The 20,437-nt window shown below is 38.1% G+C and overlaps 1 protein-coding gene across 3 annotated transcripts; it reads right to left on the bottom strand.

The window, feature by feature from the left end:
• Positions 1–791: 791 nt before the first annotated feature.
• Positions 792–19,742, bottom strand: LOC118268862 (NFX1-type zinc finger-containing protein 1). 3 transcript variants are annotated; one of them, XM_035583624.2, is made up of 27 exons: positions 19,616–19,742; positions 18,205–18,243; positions 17,093–17,290; positions 16,014–16,678; positions 15,470–15,695; positions 14,915–14,960; positions 14,554–14,779; positions 13,859–14,032; positions 12,681–13,664; positions 12,245–12,397; positions 11,673–11,826; positions 10,481–10,564; positions 10,057–10,325; positions 9,771–9,917; positions 9,153–9,327; positions 8,676–8,818; positions 8,179–8,333; positions 7,646–7,835; positions 7,040–7,168; positions 6,159–6,281; positions 5,594–5,752; positions 5,267–5,507; positions 4,841–5,003; positions 4,472–4,583; positions 4,177–4,394; positions 3,404–3,687; positions 792–3,041 (listed from the first exon to the last, which is right to left on the bottom strand). In XM_035583624.2, exons 2-27 carry the CDS (start codon positions 18,227–18,229, stop codon positions 2,299–2,301), a joined length of 6,186 nt encoding a protein of 2,061 aa, XP_035439517.2. In that variant the 5' UTR covers positions 18,230–18,243; positions 19,616–19,742; the 3' UTR covers positions 792–2,298. The 3 variants fall into 3 exon arrangements, with proteins under 3 accessions (XP_035439517.2, XP_035439518.2, XP_035439519.2); XM_035583625.2 differs by lacking the exon at positions 19,616–19,742 and adding an exon at positions 18,781–19,589; XM_035583626.2 differs by lacking the exon at positions 18,205–18,243 and having other exon boundaries at positions 19,616–19,702.
• Between the last annotated feature and the right edge of the window lie 695 nt (positions 19,743–20,437).

The following is a 20,437-nucleotide window of genomic DNA, read 5'->3' as shown; positions in this document are numbered from 1 at the left end:
CCCCGCCCTTTGCGGCCTCGCGGCGCCTGCTGAAAAAAACAAAAGAAAATCAACTGCTCGAGCAGTTGGGTAGCGTGTACCCAACTGCTCGAGCAGTCAACAACCGACGGCTCGAGCAGTCGACGCCGACCGCTCGAGCGGTCCGTGTATGTCGCTCAGCCGCTAACTGCTCGAGCAGTCCGTGTACGGCCGCCCTTAGGCCCCTGAAGGTTTGAAATTGTAATGGCGGCGTCTTAGTATATTATTCTTTGAATAACCGTCTATTTAAATAGAAAGAACATCACTATGTACCTATGTGTTTAGTGTACACTAGTGGTCGCCTAGTGGTCGAAATTCAACCATATACGATTTAATTTACAATACTATATATACTATACAATACTACTTAGCATACGTTCAAGGATAATTTTTATTTAACCCAAACTCAAACAAACTCTTTTATAAAACTCTATTCATATGAGACGTGAGAATATCATCGCAATGTCTATCGATTTTGACGTTTTGTCAAATACGATCAGATACTATGCATGTGTGTATAATGTTTTATTTATTGATTTAATGTACTTTATAAGCATTATTTTTGAAAAATATTAGCGTTCTTCACTTCTCCTACACATAAACTATAAGTGTACCAAATTTTATGCTTCTACGTCCACGCAATTTTCGTAAAAAGCGGTCCAAAGTTTTTGCATCACGTATTAATATATAGATTACCTACCTAGTTGGATAACGACAGATCATAGACTGTTGAACTTATTAATACCCAGGTTTTAAAGAAAAAACAACAGATGTAAAATGAAAAGTTTTATTGAAATAGGTTTTGATATTCCGTAAATTCTAATTCTATATAGCGAATATATAAGTAGCACAATAGTAACATTATATAGGTATGCTACCAACTTAGCCTCTAATGTAAAACTACACTATCTGCCACCCTCAGAGACATTAAATAATTATTTAAACTATTCCTTAGTAACGATTTTGTGTCAAAAATTGTTAAGGACTGGTTTAAGTAATCATTAAATGACTCTGAGTATGGCGGTATAATCCGTATAATAAGTAATTGTATTTACTGTAAAAACAAAGCTTTAAGATTAAAAGCAATGATCGACAGAAATAGCAGAGCTTGTCTTGATTCTACAAATCCTGCAAGCAATTAATTTTGCAAGGTAACGTGAAGAACTAAGAGTTTATCAACTACGAACTATCTAAATAACTTCATCTTAGAAGTTCGAGCCAACCAAATCCTTAAGGTCTAGAATAGCTTAACAACGAGTTTATATAATTTTTTATAATAACTATCGAGAGACATACTAAAAGTCACGGTTTATTCCCGTATATTTATAGAGAAAAGCTCTACTAGTTTCGAGTCACAGATTGACTCTTCATCACAAGCAGCGTGCCGTCGCTGCGTCTGCGCGATTTCTCCATTAATATACGCGAGTAAACCGTGATCTTTAGTGAGTTTATAATAATTGGAAATCTTGCCATGTAAGGGATTTTACTTTAATCACAAGATGTTATAAATGACAACAGTGTGGACAATCATGTAGAGACTTCTCATCATGTGATTACTGCGGAGAAATGAGACATTATTTTTTATGGGTTAAGCCGGTACACTAGCTGCAGTGATGGTAAACAATCGCCGCCGCCCATTGACCCGAAACACCAGAGGGCTTACATGTGCGTTGCCGGTCTTTTGGGGATTAGGAATTTAAAGGTTGTTGGGGAATCGGGGATTAGGAAGATAGGTAATTGGGCCTCCGGTGACCTTACTCACACAATGCACGCGTTGTTTCACGTCGCTTTTCTGTGTGGGCGGGACGAACCGGCCCATTCGGAAGCATCGTTCTCACACAATCAGAGAAAGAAAGGAAAAAAATGAGAAGTCCCTAAATGTGCATCATGCCCTCGGTTTAACAACCCCAACAATCATAAGACGGGGGACGATCAACTCAATTGAATACGAGCGCCCATGACGTCATACTTTTGATTGGCCTTCTTATATCTTATATTCTCTAAGTATAAGGGTCAGATTTATCATCACTGTTGCCATCCAGCAATGTGCTTATCCAAGAACAATACACAAACTATAGAAATAACAATCTAATGACCATATGAAATTAAGTGTTAGTGTTAGCCTACTTACCATACTCAGACACATTTAATGATTACTTAAACTATTCCTTAGTAACGATTATATTAACTGCCAAGGTTAAGTAACAATTAAATGACTGAGTACGGCGGTTAGTGTATGTTTCTCTTATGATGTAGTTAAAAACGTGAGATCTGTATACTTCAATCAAGAAATTCGTCAAATCGGAAATTTTCTAAGTTATGCTGTTCCGACCAAGCTGCATATTTTGATCCATCCATCTCAGGCGCATGCGCGTTCCCAGGAAGTAGCGTATGTCTTGTGCCTCCTATTTTCGCTTTACATTCTGGACACCTACTCTCTTCCATCGCCCCGCCACACTCGCCAATACAATAGATGTGCCCATTGGGGCATTTATACCAGTGGCCGGCTTTTAAACCAATGGCTTTAACAATCATATCTCGCTCATACTTAGTGATTTCACCACTTATTTGAATTATCTTTAGCAGATTTTTCAGTGACTCTATAGCCTTGTCTTCAGAAAACACAGATATAGAGAAAACTATTGTTTTTGTTAATTCAATTTCTTGTTCCACTTTCGGTAGAGTTCGCTTATCGCCAGCTTCATTTAGTAATCTACCAAATTGTGTAATGATGTTTAAACGTTTAATCTCATTACCAATATCTTTTTGTTGTTGTTCACTTATTTTAACTGGCAATGTTGCTGTTGGTTTAATCGAGATTGTATTCATTAGTATATCAATATTTTTCTTCATTTCTTCCTCGAACATCGTCGTTTTTTTACGGTGTAGTTGCCAACATTCAACAATCCTTTCAAATATATTGAGATATACACATTCCATTTCCACTTGTACAAGTGACACCTTCTTCTGTCTTTTCACAAGATTATCTAGATTGTTATATGCGGTGTTTAAATTGTCATACGCTAAAAAATAAATGAACAAATTAGAAAAATCTAGGAAGCAAAGAAACATGCAAACTAATTATGGAAAGTGAATATTAATACTATTATATTCTATAATGTTTTGTCGGATTTCCATTTTGCCACATCATAATCTAATAATCTATGAAATTTCCAAAAAATACACACTTCAAACCCAGAAAGATTTTTTTTCCAAATACCGAGTTCCTATTTGGAAAAAACATCTCCGTGCCGGAATCGAACCGGCGACACGTTGCACAGCAGCCGGTTGCCCAGCTCTGCGGTTGGCGCAGACTGAATGGTTAGTTATTCAGACATGTTCAAAGTGTGATTAAGGCCTAGATAGGTATAATGAGAATACATACATAAAATATCAGCCTTGTAATTTTCCCAACATTTATTAATTTTACCGCGTAGTTCCGAAATTTTCTCAAATATTTTATTATGAGTTCCGTAAACTCGGAGCTTTATAGGATTTATATCATCTTTGAACCTTTTGTTCACGATATCTTTGTATCTATTGGTATTGATGATCGGTTTGCGACAAAATGGGCATGTCCGTATTTTAATGTTTTCTTGATCGCCCAGCATCAAGGTATCCATGTCGTCGACCTCCAGAATATGACCACAATCTTGAAGTAAAATAAATCTGAAAAAATGGTAAGTAAGTAAGAACCTAAGTAATTTATATTTATATGGGACTCAGAAACTATTGGTGGGTCTAATAGGTTTTATAACAAGCAATCCAGACGGTATTGTGCTATATTGGAAATAAATCATTTAAAGAGTGAACTAGCATGCACTTTTAGCATCAATATATTAATACGCAGTCAGTTAAACCGCCCGTTTCGGCAAGTGAGAACCACACTTTATTAGATTTTCTACTAGGTACCTATGGCCCTATAGCTTATGTTGATCAAGTCCAAATAGATTGGAGACTGAAGTTCCATCAAATTCAAATGGATTGAAGGAGAAAGCCAAGGTTTGCCTTATCTATTTTATTTTGTATCTAAAAGTTTAGTACCAGTAAAACCATATAAGACTGTTTAGTAGGCACACTTGTCGATGAAGTAATCAAATCTGGTTGGCACATGAAAACTTAAAGTGAAATCTATTCTTCAGAGTAAAAAAACGTTACTTGTCGCTATCCTCGTAAGCATCGCCGAGGAAGTCGGTGGGGAATTGTTCCGGGCGACAGATCTGGCAGATGTCGGGGCAGGGCTCCCCGCACAGGCCGCGACACATGTGCCCGCAGCGCAGGCGGCGCGCGCAGCGCTCGTCGCACGCGGCGCGCTCGCACGGCTCCCCGCACCGCCGCCCGCACGCGCCGTGCCCGCAGCCGCGCCCGCACGCCTCCTGCCACACCACGCTCGTTCAACGACACCATCCACTAATTCATATTATCTAACACGAAATGAACTGTTGCTATGTACCTGACAAGGAGTGCACGGTTCGCCGCACAACTTCTTACACTTCGAATGTGGGCACTTCACTTCACAGGGCATTTTACACGGCGGGCAGATCTGGTTACAGGGCTCCTGGCATCTAAAAATAATCAATAGCGTTAGTAAAACTTCGAAAACACTTGTTAATTTTTTTTAATCTAGATATCATCGGCGAGGCACGTCGCTCACGGCCCGCCTGATGGTATCCGCGCAGTCACCTTAGCTCGTATTATTTATTTTGTAATATAATTGGCTTTATAAAGTAGTTACTATCCATTGCATAGAGATTAGAGAAGGTTAAAAAAGGAAGAGCTATTTATGTGAGGAGCAAAGGATTCGGTATCGGTGTGGCATTACGTGTGTCCGCAGATGTTGTCCTGGTTGCAGGTCTGCGTGCAGGGCGCGTGCAGGCGGCGCTGGTGGCAGCGCGCGCAGTCGCCGCCGCACACGTGGCCGCACGCCAGCACGGCGCCGCACGGCTCCGTGCACGCGCCCAGCACGACGCTCTCCGACAAATCGCCTGCCAGACCATCAAACAGACCTTTAGTCGCTTATTACATACATGCCTGCCTTTGCCTGCAAGCCTGCCTTTATAGATTTAACCCAAAAAGAAATATGTAACTTGTGTTTTGCGTCGTTACAAAACAGATTGGTTCTAAGAATATTGATAGGTATTAATCACGAATCACGAATAGTTCTAGCGATTAAACACAAAGATTAATTATTAACACTGTAATTGCTATTATAGCTGGGTCCTTAGGTAAAGGTAGGTACATTTCTTACCTTTCATTTTCAATTGTGAGAGATTACACGGAAGCTTGACTACGTGACCGCAAGGAGAAATGACCTCATGAGATGTTATCTCGGTGCACTTTGTAATGTCGCATGGCACTGCGCACCTGTCTTTGCACGGGTGGCCACATGGAAGCAGGCGCTCACATTTCTCAGTGCAAAGGGCTCGACTGGGAGTGTGCATGCATTGAATCTTTATTTTATGTTTACAATCGGGAATTTCTTTCCATACCTAAAAATTTAATTATTATGTATTCGTAACTCATAATTTATATACCTATACATAATTTATATACCTATAATTTATGTATGGCTTACCATTTGTGTACAGTCTGTGCATTCTTCGAAACAAATTTTTTTGCAGTAATGTCTACAGGTCAACACTCTTGCGCATTTCTTAAGGCACTTAATTTTGTCAATATCGTAGCTGCACGCTACAGTTTCCGTATGCTTACAATTCGACCTTTTTTTCTTTACCTGTAAATATGTTAACATTTTTTTAACTGTATTATAAGAATATGCCTAATTGTTAATAAGATTTTTTTATAATGGAAAATGGCAAAGATTGTTGATAGAAACTATGTATGTGTAAGTATTAACACGTACGTAAATACGTAGATATACTAAAAGAGACTTTAATTAAGAATTTAAGTCATTATAACCCATTTGGTTTCGTCATTATTTTCAGGAACAACAATTACAGTAACTGGTTGACCGAGTTTCGGTACAAAGGCACTCAACTCAACAAACTGTTGGTCTGTCAAAAAGTGCAATGGATTCCGAACTTTAATCTAAAACTGATACGACTGAAAATCTATTTAGAGATGGAGTCGCTGTCTGACGAGTGCAAATAAATACATATATTAAACAGTGACATACATACCAGAACTACACAAGGGTCACATTTTTCGTTGCATTTCTTTCGGCATTGATGTTCACCACGATCTCCCATAAGTTCCCTTGTACATCCCGCTTTCGCACGAGCACAGGGTTTAGTGCAAACGTACTGAAAGAAATTATATGTGTTTATATTACCTACTACTAGTTGTGCCCGTGACTTCGTACGCGTAGAAACGTGTTCCCACGTAAATCTCACTCCCGTGGGAAATCTGGTACAAAAACCTATTTTATGATCCACAACCTCCTCTTTTACGAAAGTTTAATTCCGAAACAATAATAGAGAGAAAAAGCATCCTCCCTAAATGAAACTTACAATTCTATTATGTGTGTAGATAAATATCATCATAAAACTTTGCAATTAATGTATCTAGATTAAATTACCATACAATATAGGTACGACGGAATCGGAAGATTTAGGCTCATTAGATATGCCCATTTCTCCTAACGAAATGGACATAATATGATAAAAGCGTATTTATAGATTTTACGAATATATACTTCCTAAAAAAAAATAAGTCGGGTTTTCCTTCCTGGCGCTATAACTCCAGGGGCCTTAGTCTGCTATTACAATTGTGTCAGAATGGTCGATCACTGAGCAGTGCGAGAGGGACGGAGCTATACAACCTACATAGCTTCGTCCCTCTCGCACTGCTCAGTGATCGACCATTCTGACACAATTGTATATGTAATAGCAGGCTAAGGCCCCAGAACGCATAAACCGATGTCCATGGTTTTGCATTCATTGGAATGGTCTCGAGCTCCGTGGGGTTTATAGCAAAAAAATTTAAAAGGCCACAAAGGTCGTTATTGTACGCGGAGTCGCGGGTAACTGCTAGTACTTCCTAATTATCTTGCATAACTTACTTTTTCATGGTTAGGGTCTTCAGTAACGTGACATTTGAGTCCGCAGACATGACCGCACTTCTCCAAACGATACTTGCAGGGCTCCAAACATTTCACTTTAGTTATATCCTTGTAACAATCAACCTGAGCCTGTAAATTAAGTACTGCGGTATTAGAATCACTAAGTTATAGTAGGTATGCACGTAACACGTAGGAACAAAATTCTGTTTCGCTATTAATTTATGATGGAAGGGAAAGCGTCATTAATAACAATTAAAAAGAAAATATTAGTTTCAAGCCTGTTTCATACAGGTAGTACCTACAGTTTCATTGTACAGATATGAGTGTGGGAGGGCTGATACCACGGCCTCACAGAAAACCGACGTGAAACAACGCTTGCGTTGTGTGAGTGAGGTTACCGGAAGCCCAATAACCCTCCCTAATCCTCCCAATCCCCGTTTCCCCAACCCTTAAATTCCTAACCGTCAAAAAGGGTAACGCACTTGTAACCCCGCTGGTGTTTCGGGTGTCCATAAGAGGCGATTGCTTACCATCAGGTGATCAGTCTGCTCGTTTACCGGCTTTACCCATAAAAAAGGTATCTTAAACTATTTTAAGAACATGTACCTTATGTTGACAGTCTGGTAGTATAACCTCGATTTTTGTCAAACATTTGTTTTTTGGGTCTTCAGGTTCACGATGGCAATAAACGTTCATTTCGTGGCCACATGGTAGGGTCTTCATCACATAAACGTTGCATGGTGCACACTCTTCCTTACATTTCAATGGACACACATGGCCAAGCTCGCAAAGAACCCTTTAACAAAAATATGTTATTTTTTGTTGGACCTAGTTACTAAGAAAAAATAATTCTACTTCCATTACTACTCCGGCACTAATGCCCGGTTTCTGAGGTACTTTAATCGGCAGTTTATCTATTCGTTGTGCGTTTCTGAACAACGTTAACTAAACTGACCAATTCATACCGATTCGCAGTCCATAACTTTACTTTATTTGACGTTTCATTGTGTGATAAGCTACATAAACTTTTATGTTTATACGTGTTACTTAAAACAATTATCGAGTTGGGCAAAGATCTATCACTTGTTAGTGATAGATCTGTTACTTTATCGTACCTAATAACTTAAATAAGTACTTGCCTTTCGCACTTCATAGAACATTTCGTTGTAACGTGTTCGCGATCGTATCCGTGGCAGTAAAGTTGACACTTGTGACCGCAATGATATGGGAAATTGCATTTTTGGTAACATCCTCCTTCTGAGGGTAACTTCTCAAAATCGTCCGGAGTAGAAACCTGTAAAGATGGCAATATACCGTTATTATTGTTTGTCCAGTACTTGTACAAATGAAACTTCCTAGCTAGCGTAAATTAACTACCAATTAGTTAGTTATCTAAGTAGGTCTATTTCAAAATCCTTATTGTGATAAGGAGTTTGAAAGTCCTTTCGTTTCGTTTTGTTTCTCACATTTGAATTTTCTTCAGGGTCTCGTTTGCTTACTTAATTAATTATGAATAATATTTTAATTAAAGATAAAATGTTTCGTACATTTGAATCGGCCGCACGGACCTGTAGTTGAGCAACCACAAATTCAAATATGAACTTTAAAAAACTGTGAGAAATATTTAAGTACTTGCCTTCATTTTTTGCTCAGGATGATTTTGACATTTCATTACCAGTTCCGACCCTAAAGATCCGTTATTTTCCAGAGTCGTTGCAATTTTTCTCCACAATTCTGATTTTGCTTTCAGCATATTCATATTGCCGAAGACATAAAAACCTAAAAACATTAAATGTTTATTTTATGTAGGCATGGATGGTGAAACTGTGCGATCGTAGAACCAAGTTGCTCTATGTAGCTCGAATGGGCCGGTTGGACCCGGGATTGTACTTCCCTCTCACAGAATACCAGCGTGTAATGGTGACGTATTGTTACAGTGTTTCGTTTAAACAGTGACGGCTCCGAAAACCTAATCCACTATTTGATTGTACCATCATTTTCGGGGAACCCTCTTTCCCTTCCGTCCTCCTTCCCTCCACGATCAATACAGGATAGATCTGGTGTTGCAAATGTACCTAATTATCCAAATGGTAAATGAATTATGAAAAATCACCTTCTTTTGCCCGCGAAAGAGCCACACAAACCCTGTTCTCGGTTCCAAGAAATCCAATTTGGTTGTCAGGGTTATTTCTTACAAGTGACAGGATTATTATTCTAGATTCCTCTCCTTGATAATTATCGAGCACTGTTATTTTAACTTTAGATAAACTTGCATATTTTTGGCGTTCCTGTAAAATGTAGGTAATGTTCGTAATTTTTTATGTTATAATTAATTAAGTTTTATGCCTAATTAGGCACCTAAATAGATTATTAAAAGTAAGAGAGTCATGTTTCGGCACGAAAGGGCCTGGCTGTCTGCCTGACTGTCTGTGTGGTATCCCACGACCTCACAGAAATCCGACGTGAAACAACGCATGCGCTGTGTTTCGGTGTGAGAGTGAGGTTACCAGAGGTTTAATTAGTCAATTACTCCCCAATCCCCGCATCCCCAATCCTCATATCGCTAATCCCCCAAAAGGCCGGTAACACACTTGTAACTCCTCTGGTATTTGGGGTGGCGCTTATTGCTTACCATTAGGTGATCCGTCTACTCGTTTCAAAACTAATGCTATAAAAAGCCCGTACGTTAGTAAAAGTAATTTGCAATTAGTAAAGAGGTTAAGAGCCATACTTTTCTCATGTAAAACATTTGCCCTGAATAAGCCGCCAGAATTGTGATGTCATCAGGGGTGAAGCCTTGTTGCATTAGATAATTTGCCAAAGCCAACGCCATATCCCCTTCTTTGCGATTTTCTCGACTATTACCTTCATTTATAACCTGTAAACATAGGAACATTAAAAACCTAGTTACAAAAGATGTCATATATCAATTGTTAGTAAAGTTACTACTGATTTTAAAAAAACCTTGCCCGACAATAGTATAAGAAAAAGCAATAGTTGTAAGTACTTTTACTTACTTCTTCTTTATAGTTGTGTGTAAAGAAGTAAAGGTTTTTTTCTATACCAGGCACGTTTTTGAAAGTTTCAACAGACGGGTGGTTCGCTAAGTCTGTGTATATATGAGGAGAAATGAGCGCGGCGATCTCTGGCCGCATGCGATGTTGCACATTCAGCCGACGACTATGTATCCCGTTCGTTATCATTCGTTCAAACAAAGACACCTCTATGTTGTATCGTTTTGCCAGCTTTATATGAGACGCCGACGGCCGTAGTTGCTGATGATCGCCTGTCCAATAAATTACACCATTAGGTATTAGGTACTTATGCTAACAATGCTTAAATGACAGGGTCGTGCGTTTGTTTTTACATGAAAAATAATTGGCACCCAGTTGCAGTTGCATTTATTGTAGACTTTGTAGAGAAGGTAAGCATAGCACTCACCTATAAGGATTAAATGCTGACAATCCTTTGTAAGCGAGGTTATTATATGCGCCTCCAACACTTCTGCAGCCTCCTCCACTAGTACTGAGAAAGAAAGAAAAATATTTTAATGATAATAAGTCCGCAAGGCAGCTTGTGACGAGCTGTCCTATTTTTTAACTCCGGTTAGTACCGTGACTATTTGGAGTGGCCTCTCCTGCCTCATTCTTGCCTTAATCGGCTGGTTTGAGTGGAGATCGCAAGAGTGGAGTTGCCTTCAACTCCACTTGGGGGAAGGATGTATCCCAGTAAGATGCTGGTAGGGGTCTTGACCGTACTTCCGGGATTGCTCTGATAGCCGTGGGATGCCTCTCCTTCCTCAAGCAGCTCAACGTATGTTGCCCCCTTGTCGCTACATGCTAGCGGCCGTTTCCGGGGGTCCATTAATTGAGTTTGCGAGTCACCCCCTGCCTATTTATCCGTATTTTTCAATATTTGTCAGGGTAGGGGCCATAGTCCCCATAGTTAACCGGTTTACTATTCCACAGCCACCCACACCTATATCCCTATCATTTCTTTTTACCATATCTCACAATAGTCCTGCATCAACCGGGGATTGTCCTTTGGTGTACTTCCATAGTGCATACAGGGATAATCGCCGGCTGATGTCCCATTACATTTAGATTAAAATTGTTCAACGGGCCTCTGCGAGTTGGCTTCGGCTCCTCGTACGCCTTCCAAAGGTCCAGGACCCTGTGGTCCCGTGATGAGTTAAGAACATACATAACAATAATATGTAAGCTTTGTTGTTCATAAAATGACCGACCCTGTGTTATTCGGTTGACTATTCTAGTCTAGAATAAACAATATGTGTGATACGATTACTTCAGGATCAATTTTCTCCTAAACACTCCTAAATATGCAAATGTACCTTAAATAATTGCGCTGTTACATGTGGGAGAGCCATGCTTCGGCTCTAATGAGCCGAATCGGCTGATTTCACGGCCTCCTAGAATACCGGCGTGAAACAACGCTTGCATTGTGTATCGCCGGTGTTATTGAAATTACCAGAGGACCAATTCCTCCCTCCAATCTGGTGTTTTGCTCTCTGGTGTTTCAGGTGTCCATAGGCGACGCCTATTGCTTACCATCAGGGATGCCATCTGCTCGTTTGCTCCATAAAAATTATATACCTAATAGGTAATTGTCTTACCAATTTTTGGTGCAATCGCTTTCAACAGTTTCCGCATCCTTCCTGCTCCACTAGTAGTCATGCCTACAACTTTAATGCGCTTATCTTTTATTAATTGGACGTCCACCATCATTCTCGCTTCGTCATAAGCTGCTAGTGCTGGCGTAACTTCTGCCTACAATAAAATTATTAAAAAGTAACTTCTTCCAGCAGCTTCGCCCGCGTTCCCAGGGTTAAAAAGTAGCTTGTGTGTTAATCCAGACTATACTACTATATAATAAGGCTGTGTTCTGCTGTTTAGGTCGTGGATGAGTAACAAACATACACACAAACTTACAATCTTTTGCATGTACCTATAATAGTAGTTGAGGCTAAGTTTGTTTTTTAGTGTAAGTATATACTTTTTCGGGATAAAAAGTACCTAGTGTGTTGCCCAGGATGAGATAAGATTGTATTTAGTAAAACATGACTACATATAGGTACAGCCAAGTCGATATTAAACTATAATTATACCAAGTTTCATTGTAATCATATCGGTAGTTTTTACGTGTTGCGTGAACATACAGACAGACAAAAAAAATCTAAGTACTTACTTGTAAATTTGCTATCTCCTCCTTAACTTCATCGATTTTATGTCTTATCCATGTGAAATATAGAGACCATCGATTCTCTACTGTTATTCGCGAAAAATCTGTTTCATAATTTATCTGCAAAACGACTTCGCGATTCCGACGAGTGTCCATTTCCTTAAAAAAAAAGTTAATTGTTGTAAATACAATTTTTCACATAAGTAAGTACTGGTATTGATGATATATGATGTACCTATCTAACTATATTTTGTTTCTTGTTTTTGATTACCTGCATCGTAAATACATACATATTCCCTACAAGTATTCACACTCAAGACCCAAAGCAAAACTTGTGGATCACATAAGGACTCGAACAAAATTGTACCCTCTCACGATACGCTGCGCACCGATTGTACGTGACATCTTACGAAAAAAAATCAAAAACAGTAGAAGAACTTACATTAAACAAATTAATTCGAGCATCCAGATACTGTATCCTGTTTATTAGATTATATTTATCATTGGTATCTGCACATTTTTTGTAGTTTGTAACTAACTCTTTCATTTCAGCTTTGGCATTGGCTAACAAAAATGAAGCGTTTTCTGTTGCAAAAATATCTGAGACTAGTATCTCGTCATCCAAAACCATACGCTCCCTTCGATCACCGATGTCCTCTTCAGTATCCACTAAGTTCTCATATTCTAAGAGACAATCTTCCAGGTCTCTGTAGTATTCAGGATTATACATTCGGACCGCTTCAAATAACCAAAATTCTAGGGGGTCTTCCAAAATTCTACCCTGATTCTCGTAATAGGCTTCGAGCAGTTCTAGGGGGGGAATACTTAGATAGCGGTAACTAAGGACCCCATTATTTATAACATCGAGTGTCTTAAGAGCCGTCTGAAGATTGAAAATTGACCTTCGTACTTGATTTTTTTGCTCGAAGAAAAATCTATTAGAAGCAGCTGATAAATTTCTTTTCCTTAAATTAACCAAGTTAAACTGATCCATAGCTTTGTTACGAGACTGCCCTCCAATTCGAACTATGGATGTAGTGACTTTGGATATTGCTTCAAGAAATTGATCCAACGCATGATTAGTGTAACATATAATCAGCATTAAGCATTGTCCGTCGGTTTTAAGATTATTTAACAATGTTTTCGCAACTTTTATGCCGATGAACGTTTTACCCGTCCCTGGTGGCCCTTGGATTACGGAAAATTCGTGGGTAAGCGCTAAAAAATAAGCCTCGTACTGACTTTCATTTAAGTTTAAATCTTCCATCGTTGGCCAAGTATTAGGCTGTAAAACAAAGAATGTCTCCTTTTTGATCTTTTTATCATCAACTTCATCAGATTCATCTGAGATTTCTGACTTAGATTGATTATTCGGAATTTTAAACTCTGTATTTAGAGTTATATAAGCAGGGGGATTCAAACCCGGCTGAAAGGTAAAAAAAAATGGTAAAATATTATATTTGCGTACTATACAATATAAGTAATAACAGGCATTAAGTACCTAGTGTTTAAAGAGTAACGTAGACAATATTTTGAACCTAATCTTTAGAAATCTACGAGGACAAAGCTGCAGGCTAACCGCTTGGCTGGCAAAGAATAAAAAAAAGGATAGGTACTTACATCTACTTTGACTATGTACTGTTGCATAGCCAAATGTTGTGGAAATGAGGGGTCCTGGAGAGCTTTCATTATGTGGTAATATGGTTCAAAATAAACTTCACTTTCGACCATGGTATACATTTCTCCGTTATAGATACTGTCATCTAGATTCATATCTATTATTGAAACTGGTAACTAAAATAAAGTAAATATAAAATTAAAAATAATATAAGTTGCGATTTCAGTAGACTAAGTTGGTGTATTATTAGCGTTTAGAGCTTGCAGTCTAGCTTGTTGATTGGGATGGGAGACTCGTATTTTAGAAGTAAGAAATTATGTTAGACACGTAATAGGCGAGCATGGGTAGCTCGCCGCCTGACAGAACAACACCCGGGCATACTGTGCTCATATAACCAATAGACCACCACAGATGGGGCCCAGTGGGGAGGATGTCCGACCCGTAGTAGGTCTACTTAGAAGACCCGGTGCCCCTTACAGGTGTTGAGGGTGGCCACCGGGGTGGTTTTAGTGAGGTAAAAATCCCACACTCCCTAGTTTTTTATCCCCAAAAAGCTAGGCGCCTTTTGAAGGTTTAGTCCCCCGTCACCAAAAAAAAAAGCACAAAAAAAAAGGTCCTTCCCTCTTACACTGCTCAATGATCGACCATTCTGACACAATTGTAATAGCAGACTAAGGCCCCTGTATGCGAAACTCACCTTTCCACACGAAAGAAGGTTGGGATCTCGATCCAGGATAGTTGCAGCCATAAAAGTATTAAAATTATCTTTTGTGAATAACACCAAGGAACCGTAAATGAATCTTTTGCTGTTTTTCCAATTAATTTTGCGGAAATTTTTGTACCTTCTCATATCGATTTGTGCTAAAGCGCCAGTTTTTAAATTGTCAACGTAAGGGCACAAAAATTGTACGTTGTGAAATACTCTAAAAGAAATAGTTAAAATTTGTTAATTATCTAAAAATATATTAAATTGTTGTAGTAATATTAATGAGTGTAGGTATATTTTTTAATAAAAACAATCATACAAAGTATGGTATAGTAAGTAAACTAGGACTCACCGAATGTGATCATATTTTTTCCTATTAGGGTCTGCCAAGTACTGATCTGTTAAAATAAAAATAAATTCATTTTGAATTACTTTTTGATTTAAATATATTTAATGAATATGTAAATGTAATACCATCAAAAACATTCTGTAAAAAAAATCCAAGTCTAACACCTCATCAGTGTTTCTACCGTAAAAGTTGTGAGATCCATGTAATACCAAGCCATTTATTTTATTTAATCCCTACTTAAGGGGCCTTCTGTCTTAAGTTATTGTGTAAATTGTTAGAATATCAATATTACATTTATTTTACATTTTAAATAAAATAGATCAACTTGGTCATCCCACGTAATCATGCAATATACCATCATAATTCGTAATCATGCAAGTAGATATACTTGTGTTTTCACGCGATGGCCAAGTCAATCTGCTCGACTTGGCGGGGTGTCCTATCTGATACTAGACATAATTTCAAATGTAATGTCTTGATGAATTTTGCTACAAAGATCAACTGATGATGAGACTAGTGCTATCAAGTTATCACTAATCACGACTATTTTATACTTACTTAAGCCATCTCGGAGTGGACCGAAGCAATCTTCTCGGAGAAGTCGGAACTGTACATCTAAGTAATGTTCCACATCGTTATAGCTGCCCTCGACGATATTTGGTCGTAAGAAAGGTTGCGTGTCGAACAAGTCCAGTTTTGTCGGGACCACGTTTAAATCACGAAAGTTCTCCGGTGGTTGCAAATCCGCATAATCAGAAGTACTTGCTTCTCCCCTCAATGTAGACTGCAACAAAGCGACAAATAAAAAAACACTTCATTCAATCCTAAAGAAGAAAGCAAACCAGAGCGTATGAGGTGGCCTCAAAACTGGCGTAGAACAACGCTTTCGTCGTATTTCGCCGCATAAGTGACGCAAAGTAACCCCAAAGGTACTTTACTATGTGAAGTGCGATACGTAACAGAAGATGCCTAATTCGATAAATAATAATATTATACAATATTGTACCAAAACCTCGCGTTTCACAACGGCTCAGCAAAGTTGTAATACGTTTTTCTTTTACTAAGTAGGGATATTTTTGCATGAAGTCCCTTTAGGACCCACCTGATATCTGTTTTCGTATGAAATCATCTTCTGACAAATTTCTTCCAACTTCGTGACACAGTCTTCAGACAACACAAATCCGTGCTTATCACGTAAAGTTCCCAAACACATTTTCATCACACCCTCTACAAGCGCTTTAAATTTCCTGATAGCCGTAGCTGGTGACGTATCGACTATATCACCACAAAATGTAATCAAGTTCTTCCAAAACTGACTTTGATCGTTCCAATATAAATTATTGGGAGTTTTATTGAGCACGAACGGTAACCCCACTAAATAGGTTTGTAATTGGTTTATAAAATCCGAGTTACAAATGTCAAGTATTAATTTAGATTTTAGTTCAACAAAAGGTGATTGGGTTACTTTTGACAGTATTCCAACAAGTAATACATAAACATCGTGTTTCTCGATGGGCGCATTAACAATTTTCATAAAAGCTTCACGTCTCTCATTAATTTTCTGAAGCACATCCTTCTCCTCGGCGTCTGCTATTTCTTGTAAAGCTCTAAATCCCATGTATCGCTTATTATGATGAGGTTGAGAGACCCGACCAGATCCACCAGGTCTCATGTTATTGTTTACACTCCAACTTTCCGTATTCGCTGAGGTCCTCAGACCTGGATTTTGGTGCACGTTATGGAATGGCGGCCGTTGTCTATTCGCACCTTAAAAAATAATAAAAATGTAAAAAAAATATTAAAATAGAGTTAAAAATCATATAGTGGTATAGTACAGTACAGTAAAATTCATAAACATAGTAACAAACAATTATTGACTGCGTCGTTGGCCGAGTGGTTGCAAGTGCGATTGCTGGGCAAGGGGTCTCGGGTTCAATTCCCGGGTCAGGCGAAGTATTGCTGTGCTTTTTTCGCATTTTCAAAAATTTCTCAGTAGTAGCATGGAGTCTGAAAATGTGCCCAATATGTGGCAATAGGCTCACCACCTATTACGTGGGAATTCTAACATGTGAAGAGTGGGTGTACATTGTACAGTGGCATTACGTGCCATAATGTGCACCTCTGCCTACCCCTTCAGGGATAAAAGGCGTAACGATATAAAATAAAGTAGCAAATAATTACTATGATCGCGCCTCATCTGTCCATGATGTTGTCGTCTTTGTGGGTTAGCGTTTGTTTGCTGCAAACTGTAGTTATTGATCATGTGGAGATTGCCTGTCGAACGGTTAAATGCAGAATTCATTGGCCTTTGAGCAATCCGAGAACGGTTATGTGGATTTCTCCACTCAGTTTCATTTCTTCTTCTCCATTTTGGAGGACCTGAAAATCAAATTCAAATTAAAAAATCTTAAAAAAATGTTAATACATGTCTGTGTGGCTGTTTCGGTGATCACTGTGGAATAAACAAGGCTATAAAAATGTTCCACAATATAAGGCAGGATACAAATGATTGTACAAGTAATCATTCCGAGTTGTTCATTATAACAACAATCATACATTGTATTGAGCCTACCTACTTACTGATTAAAAAGCACTGACTCAGGTTAGAACGGAGTGCTTTTCAATCACTAATTACCAAACACATATATTTTTAGATTTTGTAGTATTAAAAAAAATAGTCATCTTTCAAAATGAAAAGACTGATGACTGTTGATGAAGCGAAAGAAGTGTGTAAGAACCGTGGCAATAGGGATGATGACTGGGTCAAAAATAAATTATTACAACTTTTCAATACAATAAAATATTTAAAAATAATCACACTCTCATTCATTAATTTGATGAACTACTTAATTTTCGATATTTTCTAGCTAAATTTCTAGAAATAAATCTGCTATTTGACGTCAAAACTTATGACGTCATAATAGAGTATTTCATACAAAGTTCATAGAAAATATCGTTTTTGACGTTTCGAAAAACGTATTGAATTTGAGTAGTAGGAAACATACCTATTGGTGTTCCATTGTCTCATTGTCTCTCCCTACCCCCATGGGAGACAGTTATGTATGTATGGGTTATGTGAGGTTATGTATGTATGTATGTAAAAAAATATCCATTACCTAAATTGATAGGAAGGATCAATACGTAAGTAATAGCAACTTTACCTAATTGATAGGAAGGATCAATACGTAAGTAATAGCAACTTTACCTAATTGATAGGTAGGATCAATACGTAAGTAATAGTAACTTTACCTAATTGATAGGAAGGATCAATACGTAAGTAATAGCAACTTTACCTGGCTGCGGGTCATCGTCTTCCATGTTTACTACTGCTTCTGAAATAAATACAATTACCGAAATATTAATTTGTTATCTTTTATTTATCTATTATATAAAAATAAGTCGGGTTTTCCTTCCTGACGCTATAACTCCAGAACGCACGAACCAATTTCCACGGTTTTGCATTCGTTGGAAAGGTCTCGGGCTCCGTGAGTTTTATAGTAAAGAAAATTCAGGATAAAATTCAAGAGAAAAGTACGAAAACAGGTAAAATCATTGGTGGCGAAACGGAGTAGCCGGGTTTGCTAGTAATTTTATACAGTTTTATAAACTTAAATGTTAGGTATACATATACCTAGGTACCTTTACATGGAAATTGGTACAGTAACACACACGACACACATATGTGTGTTATAACTACCTACCTAATAATAAATTACAATAATTGTCGTGATATCGGATACAGTAATTAGAGTAGCTACCTTGATATAAATCTACTTAAAGATAACACATTTTTGCATTAATAAAATGTACTTGATAAAAGAGGTACCTAGGTCCGGGTTCACTATTGAACTTTGAAGGGGTTAGGTTACCTAGCGGGTTCACCGGGGCTCCGGTTCGACAAGCAGGAGTAGGAACAGGGTGGTTTTAGTCAGTAAGAGTCTGACACTCTCTCGCCTCGCCCAGGGCGGGAGTAGTAGCGTAAGCTTATAAATATGTAACCGGAAAGCGCGCGGGACACACTCGTTACATGTACATGATGTACATCTCAGTGACAATACAATATTAGTCGGGCCGTCGGGGCCCGTCGCGACGTACTCGTAACGACCGTTTGCAATCCGAGCAATCCGAGCCAGCCCGCGCAACTGAGCCGCTAGTAGAGTCATAAACTCCCCTTTAAATAATCAGACCCAGCAATTTCACAACGAATTAAGTATAGTTATTAATTTAAACCTTACTATTTACTTTACCAAAATTAAGTACCTAAAGTAAGTAACATGGCTGCCAGGCTAGCATACCTATACCAAGATTACATTGTTGAACATCTTACATAGTAACATAGTAATTAATGAACTATGTACCTATAATAATACCTACATATATTATGTAGATTTAAAACCTATAGGCTATACAATATATCTATCACTACTATAAATGAATAGCAAAAACAGAACAAAAATATTGAATGCAGCTACCAGATTGGTAGCTATTGTGTATTACTCATATGCTTTTTAGTTATATTAGTCACTTTCTTGTATTTAACTGATTACTTAATATCACTGCATTAATGTAGGCACCAGATTAGGTATTCACTAAACAGCGTATTGTATGAAGTTATTATTAATAATCAAATGCAAATACGCTCCTAAGAGGCTCCTCTGCAAATAGTTGATTGAACTACCAAACAAAATAGAATGCAAAACCTACCTGCACTTTAGGACTCCGAATCCAGAGGGTTGATCAGTCTGATTCGAGCGGTATCCGGCGTACAACTGCCCAGCACAAGCACAATGGAATATTCGAGGCACTATAATGAACACTACTCAAGTATGTGTGCATGATTAGTGATGTGACATCCTAAACGCGAAAAAATATTTTCGTAAATTCGATAAATTAAATAAACTTCTTAATATTGATTAATCAACAAAATTTTGAAATCATATTGTGCCTCCATATAGGTATGTTGTTATGTCAAAACCAACCAACATTGAATTTTATAAGGTGACCTAAGTAGATAGCATACTTTTATATTTATATTTTTAAATTCGTAGCCATATTTTATACAATCAAGTATCATGTATTCTTCGGTTCTAATTTAATTTAACTAATCTAAAAGAAATAAAAGTACCTAATAATTATTTGAAACTCATCAGAAGAACTTCAGCATGTTTTCACCCCATTTTTTTTAAGGAAATTGTAAAATCGTCCAATGATTTCTCTCGCCTTGGGTGAGGAGAGAGGGAGTGTAAGACTCTTACTGACTATAAACTATCCCGTTCCTACTCCTGCTTTTCGAGCCAGGGCCTTGGTAAACCCGCTAGGTAGTCCGCAGCTCCGGAAGTTTTCATCCCATAGGAAGTAGATATATAAGTGGAGAAAAGGTTACGTAGATATGAAATATCGAATTAGAAGTTATTTGAAGTATCTAGGTACATTACATACATAATATCACTCACATATTCGCTACTGACTTTGACTCCGGCATGAAATAACAAGCGTTGTATTTCGCCATGTGAATGATATTACTGG

This window comes from Spodoptera frugiperda, chromosome 2, assembly GCF_023101765.2.
Source record: "Spodoptera frugiperda isolate SF20-4 chromosome 2, AGI-APGP_CSIRO_Sfru_2.0, whole genome shotgun sequence".
Classification (NCBI taxonomy): Eukaryota; Metazoa; Arthropoda; class Insecta; order Lepidoptera; family Noctuidae; genus Spodoptera; species Spodoptera frugiperda.
The sequence above is the reverse complement of the archived record's forward strand: the minus strand, read 5'-3'. Positions and strand labels throughout refer to the sequence as shown.